At 46.8% G+C, this 14519-nt stretch overlaps 1 protein-coding gene across 1 annotated transcript in view; it reads left to right on the top strand.

The window, feature by feature from the left end:
* Positions 1-668: 668 nt before the first annotated feature.
* Positions 669-14519, top strand: part of axin2 (axin 2 (conductin, axil)) — a 40362-nt gene continuing 26511 nt past the window's right edge. The window contains exons 1-2 of the mRNA XM_072242283.1: positions 669-1391; positions 2579-3476. Coding sequence (XP_072098384.1) covers positions 2695-3476 — 782 coding nt within the window. The 5' untranslated portion in view covers positions 669-1391; positions 2579-2694. The remainder of the gene's footprint in view (positions 1392-2578; positions 3477-14519) is intronic.

The following is a 14519-nucleotide window of genomic DNA, read 5'->3' on the forward strand; positions in this document are numbered from 1 at the left end:
CTAAGGCTTATTTGCATTGTGACCTCTTGTTACTGGTAAGTCGAGGCTGGTGGTGTTCAGAGATATTCGGACATTTGAAAAGTCTGAAATCGTTGGCAGCAGTGTCTCAAACTTTCGGCGCATTTGAAGTCCTGCTGCCTTTAAAAAGCATCAAAGGCAACAACTGCTTTTGTATATAAAAAACAGACTTCTTAATTCTTTGGTTTGTAATACGATTTGTACAGATGGTTTTCATGTGCGGCTCCCTGACATTATCCTTAAAACAAAAAGAAAGAACATCATTAACGCGTTCTGCAAACTTTGATATGCAGATCCGCGTTTTAACAATGCAAAAACTGCCTGGCTGCCATTTCAATGTTTACTCTCTGAGAAAAGTCGAAATTGCTGCCTTTTTTTAAAAAAAAAAGGTGCATTTGTAATTGTGGAAGGGCGTTGCGATTCATTTCTTTTTCCGTTTGTAAGTATGGAGTGAGATTATTCATGTAATAAAGTAACCCCAAGCAAAACTTAAAGTTTTCAATGGCCCGACAGGCTTTCAGTCGGTTCCCCGCACAAGGCCTCTTCATCTTTGCGCCCGAGTTTTTACGCCTATCGCCGAGACGGAGTTTGAAAATGCAGTTTTATACGTGTAAAAAAGCAGGCACACGTTGCGTGCATAAATGCAAATCCGAGAAGAGAAAGAACTTCTAAGGAGTCCGGTCCAGCGGCTGGGCGAGGAGAACCAACATCAAAAAATGATCAGAACGGCTCTAAGTGTCAATTCACATTGCAGCGAGGAATGAAAGTTTATGATGCAACTGTGCGGCGCAGGGATAATGCGATTGGGGCGGTACATTAGTCACTACTGACGTCTCCACCCCCAGGGAGTTGGCTGAGGACGGATTCCCTTTGATAAGGTCCTGGAAAGTTTATAAATCCCTGGCACGGCGGCGGGCAGAAGATCGCGGGTGTTAATTGCCCGAGTGGCGGCCCGTGTTTTTGGAAGCCTGTTCCCCATTTGCCGGCTGCCCGCGCCCGTGGCTCTGGTCTGCCGGGACCCTGCCTGCTTCTTTGGTCGCTATCTCTCTTGCTGGATTCGATGATCGGCTGATCTCTTTGAAGTTCACACTTAAACCGCAGCTCCAGATTTCTGCATGTGTGTTGGAATAGCCGGGGGGGCATTTGGAGCGCGGAGTCACGGAGTTAAAGGTAAAGGAGGAACCGAAAAGAGGGGATTCAAGGGGAACGAGAGAGAACACGCTTTACGTGAATAAACCAAATGAATTCTGCCAACGAAAATACCCACCGCGATTTGCTTTACACGCATTCGCTGTAAAATAAATTCTTGGGGTTCTGTCTAACGAAAAAGAGGAAGGAATCGTCTGTTTGGGAGGCGAAGGAATGGATTTATGGTAAGTTGTGAGTCTGTGCGTTGTTCGTGGCCTTCGCGGCGTCTTTTGATGTTTACTGACATTCCTTTGAACTGGAGAGACGGTTTGAATGGGCCGTGGTGGCGATACTGGGGGAAGAGTTCGAGAGAGGAGGAGTAGTGGAGGATCAGAGTGGGTCTCTGGGGAGAGGGGTGGTGGGGGGGGAAGGGGTATTATCGCTAAAATGCATTTTCAAGAAGGGCTGCCTTTTTTTTTTATCGTTCTGCCGCCCCCTCCCTTGAAACTGCTGCTTAGTGGGATGGGATCGCTGTGAGGAAGAGGGTGACAGGATCCGAGGACCCGAGTGTTCAGCCTGCGGGGGCGGGGGGAAAGGGGGGGTTGGAAAGAAAGTGGGGCGCTCTCCATGGCTCCGGCTGTAACTTGCGAGCAGACAGGAGGAAGAGACGTTCCTCCTTCCCTTTGAAATATGGCCGAGGGCCCGCTTCACCTCTGACACCGGGCCTGGGTCTGTCTCCGTCATTTGCAAAGATCAATTTCCATTATTTATACTTTAGGAGTGAAGCTGTAAGACGTGAGTTCCTCATGTCCCCGCCTGGGCTGTGTGTGCGATGGGGGAAGGTGTTTGACGATCAAAGCTCCGTGCAGTCTCCTTTATAAGGACGAGTTTTGCATTTCTCTGATGTTAATGTTGTGGGGGGAGGCGTTCATAATTTAGGTCGAAGCCCCTCGTGGGGGGGGGAGGTCAGGACAGGGGATGGTTTTTGTTGATACCACGGGGGGGGGTCCAAGATGTTCAAGGTCTGTGCAACCTAAACTTGCACGAACTCCTGATATTCAGCTCAGATTTATATCTTACACACCGAAAGTTTGGGAAAGAGTTTTGTCGAGAGGCGCAGAACCTTCATTTTTCCTTCGCATTTCAGTAACTTTCAAAACATTTTTAATGCTTTTGTTTAACTTCAAGATGTAACTCTGGGCCAAAAGACGGGATTAAATAAGATCGCTTGTTCTATTTGTGTGTCTGGCTTTGTACGTGTCTATGTGTGTCCGTGCGTACGTGTATGTGTGCGTGTGTGTCTGTGTGTGTATATTTGTGTGTATCTGTGTGTGTGTGGTGTTTGTGTGCGTGTGAAGTGTGTGTGTGTATGTGTTTCGTTGCTCATCCTGTTTGAAGTCAGGTTCCATTAAATCGATACTTTCCATTGCAGACGGAAGACGGTCCTGTCATCCCCCGCTGAGTGAACGCTTTGCAGAGAGAGAGAGAGAGAGAGAGAGAGAGAGAGAGAGACAGAGACAGAGGCTGTGTAGTCTCGGCTCCCGAGCTATGAACGTCGCTGCCCTCGTGCCCGCCTTCAGAGCAGATGCTCCCAGGCCGCCGGTGCCGGGGGAGGAAGGAGAGAGATGCCAACCGCGCACCCCCGGCAAGGGTCACGGTCTAAAGGAGCCGGCGGTCAACCCGGCCCCCAGGAGGGAGGACGACGAGCTGGGGGAGCCCGAGGGCAGCGCTTCCCCCGACTCTCCGCTCAGCCGCTGGACCAAGTCTCTGCACTCGCTGCTGGGCGACCAGGACGGAGCGCAACTCTTCCGCGCCTTCCTGGAGAGGGAAGAACGCGTGGACACGCTGGATTTCTGGTTCGCCTGCAAAGGTTACAGACAGATGGATGTGGCCGACCCCAAGACCCTGAAACTTGCCAAGGTCATCCACAAGCGATACGTGGAGAATAGCGCCGTATCCAGGCAGCTCAAGGCGGCCACCAAGTACTACATCACGGAGGCTATCAGGAAACAGCAGATCGACTCCTCGATGTTTGACCAGGCGCAGAACGAGATTCAGACCCTGATGGAAGAAACCTGCTACCAGATGTTCCTGACTTCGGACATCTACCTTCAGTATGTCAGGACCGGCGGGGAGAACCCTCTGTTTGTCGGGAACTCCGAACTGTCCCGCATACAAGTGGTCTGTGGTTACTTGCCAACGCTGAATGAGGAGGAGGAGTGGATTTGCCCCGAGTCCCAGGACAAGAACACCCCGTCGGGAGGGGGGCTGAGCGACCGGGGGTCGCGGGCTGTCAACACGGGGCGACCAGCCGATGGCAAATGTTTCAGGTAAGAAAGACCCCGGACCCAGGAGGGTTAACGACGCGCTGTTTGTTGTCGGTGAACGTTTGGTGATCTCTCTCACCGAATACATCTGCCACCTATCAGGCAAATGTTAGAAACTGTTCTCCAGCGGCAGAGGATAGGCGGCGCTGAGAAGCAGAATTTGACAGGAACCCGGGCGATTCGAAAATAGGGGAGGCTTCACACTGGTGCCGTGTATCATTTAAATCATAACAGTATGATAAATTGGGGGCTGATCAGGTACCCCAGAACTCACTGAGAAGCGATGTACCAGGAGACACCTGTGTCCTAGGCCTGTTGTACTGACACTGGATCTGATTAATTGTAATTGGGCCCATAGACTGTGATCTTGTCTGAGTGTGAAAGGGTGAGAGAATGGAGAGATACGTGTGAGTGTGAAAGAATGAAGGGGTGAATGTGAGAGGCAGTGAAAGTGAGTGCGTGGGGATGGTGAGTGTGAGACGGTGACGGCACGAGTGTGAGGTTGTTAGTTGTGATGGGGCCCTTAGGCTCTGACCTTGTGTGGGTGTGAAGGGGTGGGTTGGAGGGGTGAGTGTGAGATTGTTAATTCTGGTCTGTGACCTTGTGTGGGTGTGAAGGGGGTGTGCATGAAACTGTGAAGGGACGAGGGGGTGTGAGATGGCAAAGGGGTGAGTGAGAGGGTGGAGGGGAGAGTGAGAGGGTGGAGGGGTGATTGTGAAGGAGTGAGTGTGAGAGACAGTAAAAATGAGTTTGAGGATGCGAAGGGGTGAGTGAGAGGGTGAAAGGGTGAAAAGGCGAGTGTGAGAGGTGAAAGGGTGAGTGTAAGTGACAGTGAAAGTGAGAGCGAGGGGATGAGTGTGGGATGGTGAAAATGAGTGCAGGGGTGTGTGTGAGGGTTCAAAGGGGTGAGTACGAGGGGTTGGAGGTGTGAGTGTTAGAGACAGTGAATGTGAGTGCGAGACGGTGAACGGTGACTGAGGAGGCGAAGGGGAGAACATGCAGTGGTGAATGTGAGCGTGAGAGGTGATGTGTGAAGTGAAGGGGTGAGTGTGAGGTGGTGAAGGGATGGGGGCGAGGGGTTGACAGAGTGAAGAGGTGAGTTTGAGGCCACGAAGGAGTGAGTGTGAGGGGTTGAAGGGAGGAGTGTGAGAGGGTGAAGTGAGTGAGATGGTGGAAGTGTGAGTCTGAGGAGGTGAGTGGGTGGGCAGTAGGATGAGTGTCTCTGAAAGCAAGACCTGCATTGTGTCTGGATAATTTGGACAACTTTTGCTGCGAGTTGTGTTACCACGTGCAAAATCAGGGCAAGTACCAACGGATAAATGCTGACTTCTCAGCCTTACATTGAGATACAGGGTAAGAGTGGGCTGGGAAACATCGTTTTCCTGGCCTTGAAAGCGGTGTCTGTATGCACCAAACACTTGGCAATATTCATCTCTTGTGGAATGTCATTGCAAAATCTCCAGTGAAGGCTGCCACTGCTCATATTAACCCTTCTGTTAGTCAAGTTGATGCTGAACAGGGAAACATTCAACCCATCTGTGTACAATTAGCATAATGTGGTCACGTTAGAAAAGTATAATCGCAGGAAAACAATTTTAATCAGTTTGCTTAAGATGGTCAGCTTTGAGAAAGAACTTTATGGTTAAAAGGGAAGAAATGACTTCTGAGTGAAGCCTCAGAACCAATACATAGATTAGGTTCTTTACTGAGGGTGTTGGTTGGCCATGCAAGCTTTGTCCCCCATCCTGTCTGCACTGTTTCCCCAGGGTTACTGTTGTGACTGGATTGGCAGAGCTGAGGGACCTTTCGTATATTTGAAGGAGTAAGTTCTACATTGCATGTACATGCATGGTGGCGTGTAAAAACACATTTCAGAGAACTCTTCTGGGTGATTTTCACTTCCAGATGTTTCAAACCCTTGGATTAGATTGTTTTTCCCCTCTCTCTAATCAGTCTAGGGTTTTTTTTTGTCTCTGAGCTCCAAATCACGTGGCCATTACTCAGTACAAAGTGATAAAGACTAAAAGACTGTGGCCTCCTTGATTTAGAAGACTCCGGAAAGGACAAAGAGATGTCACTGGCACTCTCTGACTTGAAGTGATTGATTCAAGACAGTAAAATCTTTCATACAGCTCTTTCTCTTTTATGTTGTAAGTTAGTGCCCATCAGAGGCATGTGGAACTAATTTAGCCCCAAGATTTGAATTCTTTCGTGTGCATCTTCTGACATATGTAGGTTTCTTCACTCTTCCCCCAAATCTCCTCTTTCCTTCTTTATCTTCTAATTGAAGTCACTGAGAGAAACTTAGCATGGCTTTTAAAGAATATAATCCCAACTGTGCCTGAATACCTGCTCTTTGAAAGAAGGCCTTTGCCAAAGGTCAGTCTGTACTGTGTCCTAAGACTTCAGTCATGCTGTTAACTCCCAACAGTACACTGCAGTCGGCCTCTCAGAGAGAGGGGGCCCTGCCATACCCTCTTGTTTTCCGATATCTTAGTGGTGTTCACGTTCTCTCAGCTTCCACCCCCCCCCCACCCATCACTGGTGAAATAGCGGAGTGCTTCACAATAGGGAAGAGAGAAAGCTCTTGTGAGAGAATGAGCTGAGCTATTTCAGAGGTCGAAAGTGGTAAGTCAGTCTCAAGTGGAACAAAGGTTCGGAGCCACTCAATTCAGGGCAAGTGCTGCTGACCATCAGAACAGCCGTGTTGCTCACTTAAATCAAGTGCGTTTAGCCTCATCAAAGACACTGAGAAGAAGGGGAGGGACCAGGACTTTTGCAAGAAGTAGCCAGAACATGCAGCCACCAAATCTGGTGTAAATGATTTCAGTTATTAACATCAGCGGACATTGGTGAAAAAATCCTTTGAAGCCACAGATTCACTACCATGTCATCTTCAGGGTTCACAATGAAGAACAACGTGGCAGCTGTTCAGAAGACTCTTAATAGTTTTTGGAAAAGGGTTCACTATGAAAACTCAAGGGACATTTATTAGGAAGACTCGTGCAATTAGTACTTGCAAAAAGTCGTTGGGTATATTTAAAGCAAAGGTTGATAGGTTCTTGATTCATCAGAGCGCCGAAGGTGATGGAGAGAAGGCAGGAGAATGGGTGAGCCATGATGAAGTTGCAGAGCAGACTCCGTTGGCTGGATGTCCCAATTCTGCTCCTATATCTTAAGGTCTTATTACTGCCCAGCTGTCGTCAGCCAAGTAAAAGGGGAAACACACAAGAAGCTAGAAGTAGAGGAACTCAAAGATCACAGGTGACTGGAGGACAAGGGGAGTGGAGGTCATGAAAGGATTTATGAACATTTGAAATAGTTCATCTCTGTTGCAAGGGTCTAATTGTCACATTGGGCACGTAGACAAATTCTGTTGTGTATTTTTACATTGGTAATGTGGGGCAAATTTGTTCCATTTCCACTGTCTTATGGTGTTGGAGGCCAGTATGATTCCAGGTTTGTTCAATGGTGGTGTTAAGTTTATGGTGATTGTCAGGATTTTGGCCAAACTACCCCAATGAGCGTGGGGTAATGGAATGGGAATTGATCTGTAACATGTCAACAGTCAGATAGACTTCCTGTAAACACGAAAGGCAACTCAATCGTTCTTATTACACACCAAGGTCTGGCCAGGATGGGAACCACTGTAAGTGTTAATTAATGTTCTTCAGTGTTGTTGGATTCACTAGGCTAGGATTTGTTAAGATTATGGAAAACTACATGTGCAAAATACTCAGTAATGTATATTGATTGTGTCATTATGTGGTAGAACATAATAGTGGGTACTATGACATGCAGTTGTGTACCATACACTGATTGTAATATTATACTGACCATCTGAGTTACAGACAAGGTAGACGTCCAGCAATGGATGCACTTAATTAGAATGAGTGTACACAGTTGGACTAAATCAGAATCAGGTTTATTATCACTTACATTTGTCATGAAATGTGTTGTTTTGTGGCTGCAGTACAATGCAATACATAAAGGAAAATTGTAAATTGTTCCATGATTAGGTTTGGGTTAATCAGGTTTGTCTGGGGTTATATGGCTCAAAGGGCTGAAAGAGTCTACTTTGCACTGTATCGCTAAGTAAATAAACATTAATTTGAAAACAAAGTAATGCACACATTACTGCTGGAGGAACTCAACAGGTCAGGCAGCATCTATGGAAATAAATAAACAGTCGATGTTTTGGACCAGGACACCTCTTCAGGACTCAAAATAGTGACTTAGTGTTCATGGATCCATGGACCATCTAGAAATTTTATGTCGGAAGGGAAGAAGCTGTTTTGAAAGCCATTCAGTCTGTGTCTTCAGGGTCCTGCACCCCCTCCCTGAATGAGAAACAGGCATATCCCAGGTGAAGAGGTCCTTAATAATGGACGCCAACTTTTGAAAATGTCCTTGAAAGGGGTGGCGGGGAGCTCATGGTACCTGCCATGCAAGACTCTGGGGGTGGGGTCTGGCACCCACGGTACCTGCCATGCAAGACACTGGGGGTGGTGTCTGGTGCCCATGGTACCTGCCATGCAAGACTCTGGTTCTGATGCTTATTGTGGAGAAACGGTGACGTGTGTAGTCTAAGAGGGAGCTGCTGTGTTCAGGGGCAGTGAGCTGAGCTGATTTGTGGATACCTACACTACACAGTACAGACCCTTTGGCCCACAATGTAATGCTGACCTTATAACATACTCTGAGATTAATCCAACCCTTCCCATCCACATAGCCCACTGTTTTCCTTTCACCTGAGTGTCTCTTAAATGTCCCTAATGTATCTGTGTCTACCATCACTCCTTTATAACCTAAAGAGCTGATCAGTTTAATCAGACAAAGATACGTCAGTACTGGACAAAGTGCAGAAAAGATTCACCAGGATTCACTGGAGAGAATGCAGGGATTCACTGGAGGAAGTATAGAGATTCACCAGGATTCACTGGAGAGACAACAGAGATTCACCAGGATTCACTGGAGAGAATGCAGAGATTCACCAGGATTCACTGGAGAGACTACAGAGGCTCACCAGGATTCACTGGAGAGAATGCAGAGATTCACCAGGATTCACTGGAGAGACTACAGAGATTCACCAGGATTCACTGGAGGGAATGCAAAGATTCACCAGGATTCACTGGAGGGACTACAGAGATCCCCAGGGTTCACTGGAGGGAGTGCAGATTCACCAGGATGGTCTCTGTAATGGAGCCTTTCAGTGATGTAGGGAGGCTGACTGGCTCTGTGTTCCCTGGAGCAGAGAAGATTAAGACGTTAAGACACTGAGGTACATAAAATTATGAGTGATGTAGACAGGGTAAACTATAAAAGAGGCTGATAAAACTGGTGAGCATGGACTTGGGGCCAAGGTAAGAGTTTCCGAGGATATTTGAGGGAGAGGACCTTTTCTTTAACTCAGAGATGTGATTACCTGGAACTCACTGCCTGAGACTGTGGTGAGCGAGGTGTCTTTGATTGCATTTAAGATGTCAAAGTGAAAGTAAATTTACTATCAAACTATGTTCTGTCACCATAGAGTAATTTCCTTGCAGGCATTTACAGGAAATAAAGAAATACAATAGAACTTATCTAAAACTATACATAAAGACTGACTAACAACTAATGTGCAAATTGTGCAAATACGTAGCTCAGTAGTCCGATCGGACTGAGAGCTGGAGTTGTCGAGTGCTTGCAGGTCAGTCTGTCGGTCGTGGAATCTGTTCAGAATTGTGCTGAGTGAAGTTGTCCATGCTGCTTCAGGAGCCTGGTGGTTGTGGACATGATGGGCGTGTGCGTTTCCTTGTGGTGCCGCTCCTTGTAAGTGTGTTTGGCGGGTGGAGCTTTGCCTGTAATGGACTGGGCTGTGTCCACTACTTTCTGTGGATTTTTGTTTTTGTTCCTGGGCATTGGTGTTTTGGTACCAGACTGTGATGCAACCAGTCAGGATACTCTCCACTGTGCATCTGTACAAGCGTCTGGTTGAGGATTCTGGTCACTGTGGTATAGAGGACTGTGGACCTAGAGCTGGAAGCTGGGATTAATATGAATGGGTGCCTCCTGGTCAGTGTGAGTGCATTAGGCTGAATGGCCTGCTTCCTTGATGTGTTTCTCTGTAGTACCTACCCCCTATTGTAGAAGCAGTAAGCACTGCCTAAACAACCCAGTCATTAGAAAGCAGCAATGGAGAAGAACCTGTTGTAGCACCAGTACTCTATTTTGTGGATTATCCTCCTAGATCAGTAAGGTGTTATGTAGAAGGATTAAACCTCAGAGGTTTGTTGTAGCCTGCGTTGCTCTGCTAAGCATTGTGGGAATGCTAGGTTGGTGCCAGAATGTGTAGCGACACTTGTGGGCTGCCCCCAGCACACTATCGGTTGTGTTGGCTGTTAACACAAATGTTACATTTCACTGTATGTGGTAAATTTGAACCTTGAAGGTAAAAAAAGCACAATCCAAAAATACTACGAAGGAGAGTTCCCAGTGCACGAGGGGAGCATTATCTAATAAACCTGGGCCTGTGAATTGGCTGAGGACAAAACCTTCCACATCAACCCTTGGCTGACATGGCAACCCAAATCAGTATAGAAAGGAGATTAGTTATCAATATAGCAAGAAACCCCATCAGAAGCTTATACCTTTCTCATCGGCTGATGACACGTCAACACCATTGGCTGGTGAAGATGAATAATGGGCTATCTACTGTGAAATAGGTTTATTCTTTATCTTTGTCGTATGTTGTGAGTTGTAGTAGAAATCTTGTCTTGGGTACTGCAGTCACAGAAAGAATTAAATTGGTTGGTCAGCTGGAGAGTGTACAATAAATAGTCCACTCTAACCGTCTGCAGCAGTCGGGTTAAAAGAACAGCTGGACAACTGGAAGATTGAACAGTGAGTGGTGGTAGTGGTCAGAATACTGACTGTCGTAGAGGTTCTGGCACAAAACCTGAACAGAGTTTATTGGTTTAGGAATTCTGGTCTCTGTCAAAGTCAAACTCCTATAGGAGATGGGGAAACACACACAAAATGTTGGAGACACTCAGCAGGTCAGGCAACATCTGTGGAGTTGAATAAACAGTCCATATCTTGGGACATCGACTGTTTATTAATTTCCATAGATCGCTATCTGACCTGCCGAGTTCCTCCAGCATTATGTGTGTGTTGCTTTGGATTTCCAGCATCTGCAGAATCTCTTGTGTTTCAGAGAGAGAGGAGTTGGGAAGAATCTGTCCTTACAGTGGTTACAATTACAGTGATTATCACTTGCCCATCATTGATGTCTTTGGAAGAGTTTTACTCAACAGTACAGTTGTTCAATCCCCAGGCAGAAATGTGCCTCTATCACATAAACCTGTTCAGTGACAACACTGAGTGGTGGGTTAGTCTGATTAGGTGTCTACAGGCAAGTGTTCAACGCTTTTGCTGTGTCAGCTCATTGACTATAAAGGATTAACAAAAAGACTGCACTTGTACAATCTGTGTGGGAGAGGCCTGGGATACACTTGGAACATTTCCTCCCTTTTTTAACTTGCTAATATAGTCTGATTGAACTGTACCTTGTTGGCACGAGAAGCAGCCCCGGTGGGCATGCTTGTTCAGAGGCTCACCGCATCCCAGGGAATTGTTTCTTTTATTCATCTTTGGGAAATGAGATTGCTGCAGTCATGGGAATGTAATGGTTAGCAGAACATTGTTGTAGCGCCAGCCAGTGGCATGGGTTCAGTTCCCCCACTGTCTGTAAGGAGTTGGTACATTCTGTCTGGGTTTCCTCCAGGTGCTCTGGTTTCCTCCCACGTTTGAAAGATTAGGATTAGTGCCTTGTGGGCGTGGTATATAGGCGCTGAAAGAAGCGCAGTGACACTTGCGGCCTGCCCCAGCACATACTCAGAATGTGTCAATCTTTTAATCAAACAACGCATTTCACTGGATGTTTCGATGTACATGTGACAAATAAATCCAATCTAATCTATAACGCAACTCCATCTGAGAAAAACGTTACAGAGACTGGAACCACATCTGGGCTTATCCTTCAGTGCAGCACTGAGAGTGTCAGACTTCCAAACTGAGAGCCCATTTGCCCTCTCGGATAAGTAATCCGACGATGCAGTTTGTAGAGAGGCAGAAAGTTGTCCCCAGTTTGCCCCAATTAACATCACCGCTGTAGGTTATGTACTTACATAGGCAAAAATTAGATCAGTTTTATCACACATACATCAAAACCGTGATATTTGTTTCAATGACTTGGCTTCCACTGCCTTTTGTGGCAATGAATTCCACAGGTACATCACTCTCTGGCTAAAGAAATTCTCTCTTCATCTCTGTACCAATGGAACGTCCTTGTCTTCTGATGCTGTGCCCTCTGGTCCTAGAATGCCTCACTATAGGAAACATCCTCTCCACGTCCACTCTATCGAGGCCTTTCAATATCGATGGGCTTCACTGAGATCCCCCCCACCTTATTCTTCTAAACTCCCGCGAGTACAGGCTCAGAGCCTTCAAACCCTTTCATTCCCACGATCATTCTCGCACAAGACTCCTGGATGCTCTCCAGTGCCAGCACATCATTCCTTAGACAGGGGGCCTAAAGCTGCTTGTGATACTCCAAATGTGGTCTGCTGTTGGGTTCTCAAACTTGCTGTGCGGAAACAGCACCTCTCTGGCTCCAGACTTCCAGCTCCAGTCACTGCTCCTCCATTAAAATAGGAAACTTCAGACGGATCAAGCCTTTTTTTCACTTTTCATGGAAAAGAAACTTGAGTTTCCTTGTTGTTGAACTGCTTGAATATTTTGTACTTCTGTGTCCAGATCAGTTCCCTCCCCCTCTGCTGCAGCCCCTGCCCCTTCAAGCGGAAGACTTGACAGAGCACTGACTGAGGAAAGGGTGGGTCGGGGAGAAGAGGATGTGGAGAGATGCCTACCCAATGCTAACCCTCCTCCCAGCTCTTTATTTTGGCGTCTTCCCCCTTGCTTTCCAGTCCTGAAGAAGGGTCTCAGCCCAAACATCAACTGTTTGGGATGAATTTCCTGACCTATTGAGTTTCTCCAGCATAGTGTATGTGTTCCTATTTCTCTCTCTTTTTGCACTACTTATATTTTTAAATTTGTATTTCTAATTATAGCTTGCAGTAATTTATGTATTGCACTGTAAAGTAAAGGCATCCGTTAGCCTTATGAGACCATGGATCTGCCCCTGGAAAGTCTTCACTCTCCAGGGTGCAGGCCTGGGCAAGGTTGTGTGGAAGACCAGCAGTTGCCCATGCTGCAAGTCTCCCCTCTCCATGACACCAATGTTGTCCAAGGGAAGGGCATTAGGACCCATACAGCTTGGCACCGGTGTCGTCGCAGAGCAATGTGTGATTAAGTGCCTTGCTCAGGGACACAACACGTTCCGGCTGGGGCTTGAATTCACGACCTTCAGGTTGCTAGTCCAATGCCTTAACCACTTGGCCGCGTGCCCACACATTGCACTGTACTGCTGTCATAAAACAACAAATTTCATGACATATGTCGGTGATAATAAACCTGATTTTGATTTGGTCTATCTGTGCACTAATGCTAATCCTAATTAAGTGCACCCATCGCTGGACGTCTACCTTGTCTGTAACTCAGATGGTCAGTATGATATTACAATCAGTGTACGGTACACAGTTGCATGTCAGCAGGTAGTGGATAGTACACACTATTATGTTCTACCACATAATGGCAGTCAATATACATTACTGAGTATTTTGTACATGTAGTAATGTCTGAACAAATCCTAGCCTAGTGAATCCAACAACACTGAATAATATCAGTTAACACTCACAGTGGTCCCCGATCCTGGCCAGACCTTGGTGTGTAATAGGAATGATTGAGATGCCTTCCGTGTTTACAGGAAGTCTATCTGACTGCTGACATACTACAGATTAATTCCCAATCCGTTACCCCCACGCTCAAAGAAAATTGGGATAGTTTGGCCAAAATCCTTACAAACACCAGCATGGATCAAACCTGGGATCATACCGGCCTCCAACTCCAAAAGGTAGCAGAAATGGAACAAAATTGCCCCACCCACAGCACTCAAAGAAAATTGGGCTAGTTAAGCCAAAATCCTGATAGTCACCATAATCACCTGTTGTCAGGAGCTGAGTGAGGTTAGAGGCCCAGCCTAGGAATTCATGGGCTCAAACCTTGGTTATACCTAGCAGTGCCATCCATTCAGCCTTGTTGATACTGTCTCCAACATTCTTCGGAGAATATTCTGTAACCCTGGCGTGTCCTATTTGATCGTCACCTAATCTTCATTTCTGAAGCCTGGCAGCCAGCTCTTTCAATGTGGGAAGCCACAGCCGAACCTAAAGCCCACACCAATAACTAAATTCACTGAAACAAAGGCTGTGGGTAAATTCCCCCCCCCCACCTCGATATTAAGGACATACAGTATGTAGTGGTGAGCTTAACACTTTACAGCACCAGTGATTGGGGATTCAATTCTTGCCACTGTCTGTCAGGAGTTTGTACGTTCTCCCTGTGACCTTGTGGGCTTCCTCCCACAGTCCAAGGATGTCCACGTTAAGGTTTGTGCATTGTAAACATTGCTATGTTAGTGCTGGAAGTGGGCTGCCCCAGCACACCCTCGGACTGTGTTGGTTGTTGATGCAAACAGTGCATTTCCTTGATGTTTGGATACACGTGTGACAAATAAAGCTAATATTTGTGATGCCTGTACCATTCCACTTCAGTTGGATTGGGACTGAACGCACTTCCCGCAGTCTATTTATTTATTTTTAATTTGTTGAGGTACTACATGGAATAGGCCCTTCCAGCTCTTTGAGTCACGCCACCCAGCAATCCCCCGATTTAATCCTGGCCTCATCACAACAATTTACAAAGCCCAATTCACCTGCCAACCACCATGTCTTTGGACTGTGGGAGGAAACCAGAGCACCTGGAGAAGACCTATGTGGTCATGGGGAGAACATACAAACTCCCTACAGGCAATGACGGGTCAACTGTACTGTAAAGCAGAGTGCTAACCACTACACTACCATCACTGTACAGCTCAAAACAGATTAG

This window comes from Mobula birostris, chromosome 24 (assembly GCF_030028105.1).
Source record: "Mobula birostris isolate sMobBir1 chromosome 24, sMobBir1.hap1, whole genome shotgun sequence".
In the NCBI taxonomy this organism is placed as follows: Eukaryota; Metazoa; Chordata; class Chondrichthyes; order Myliobatiformes; family Myliobatidae; genus Mobula; species Mobula birostris.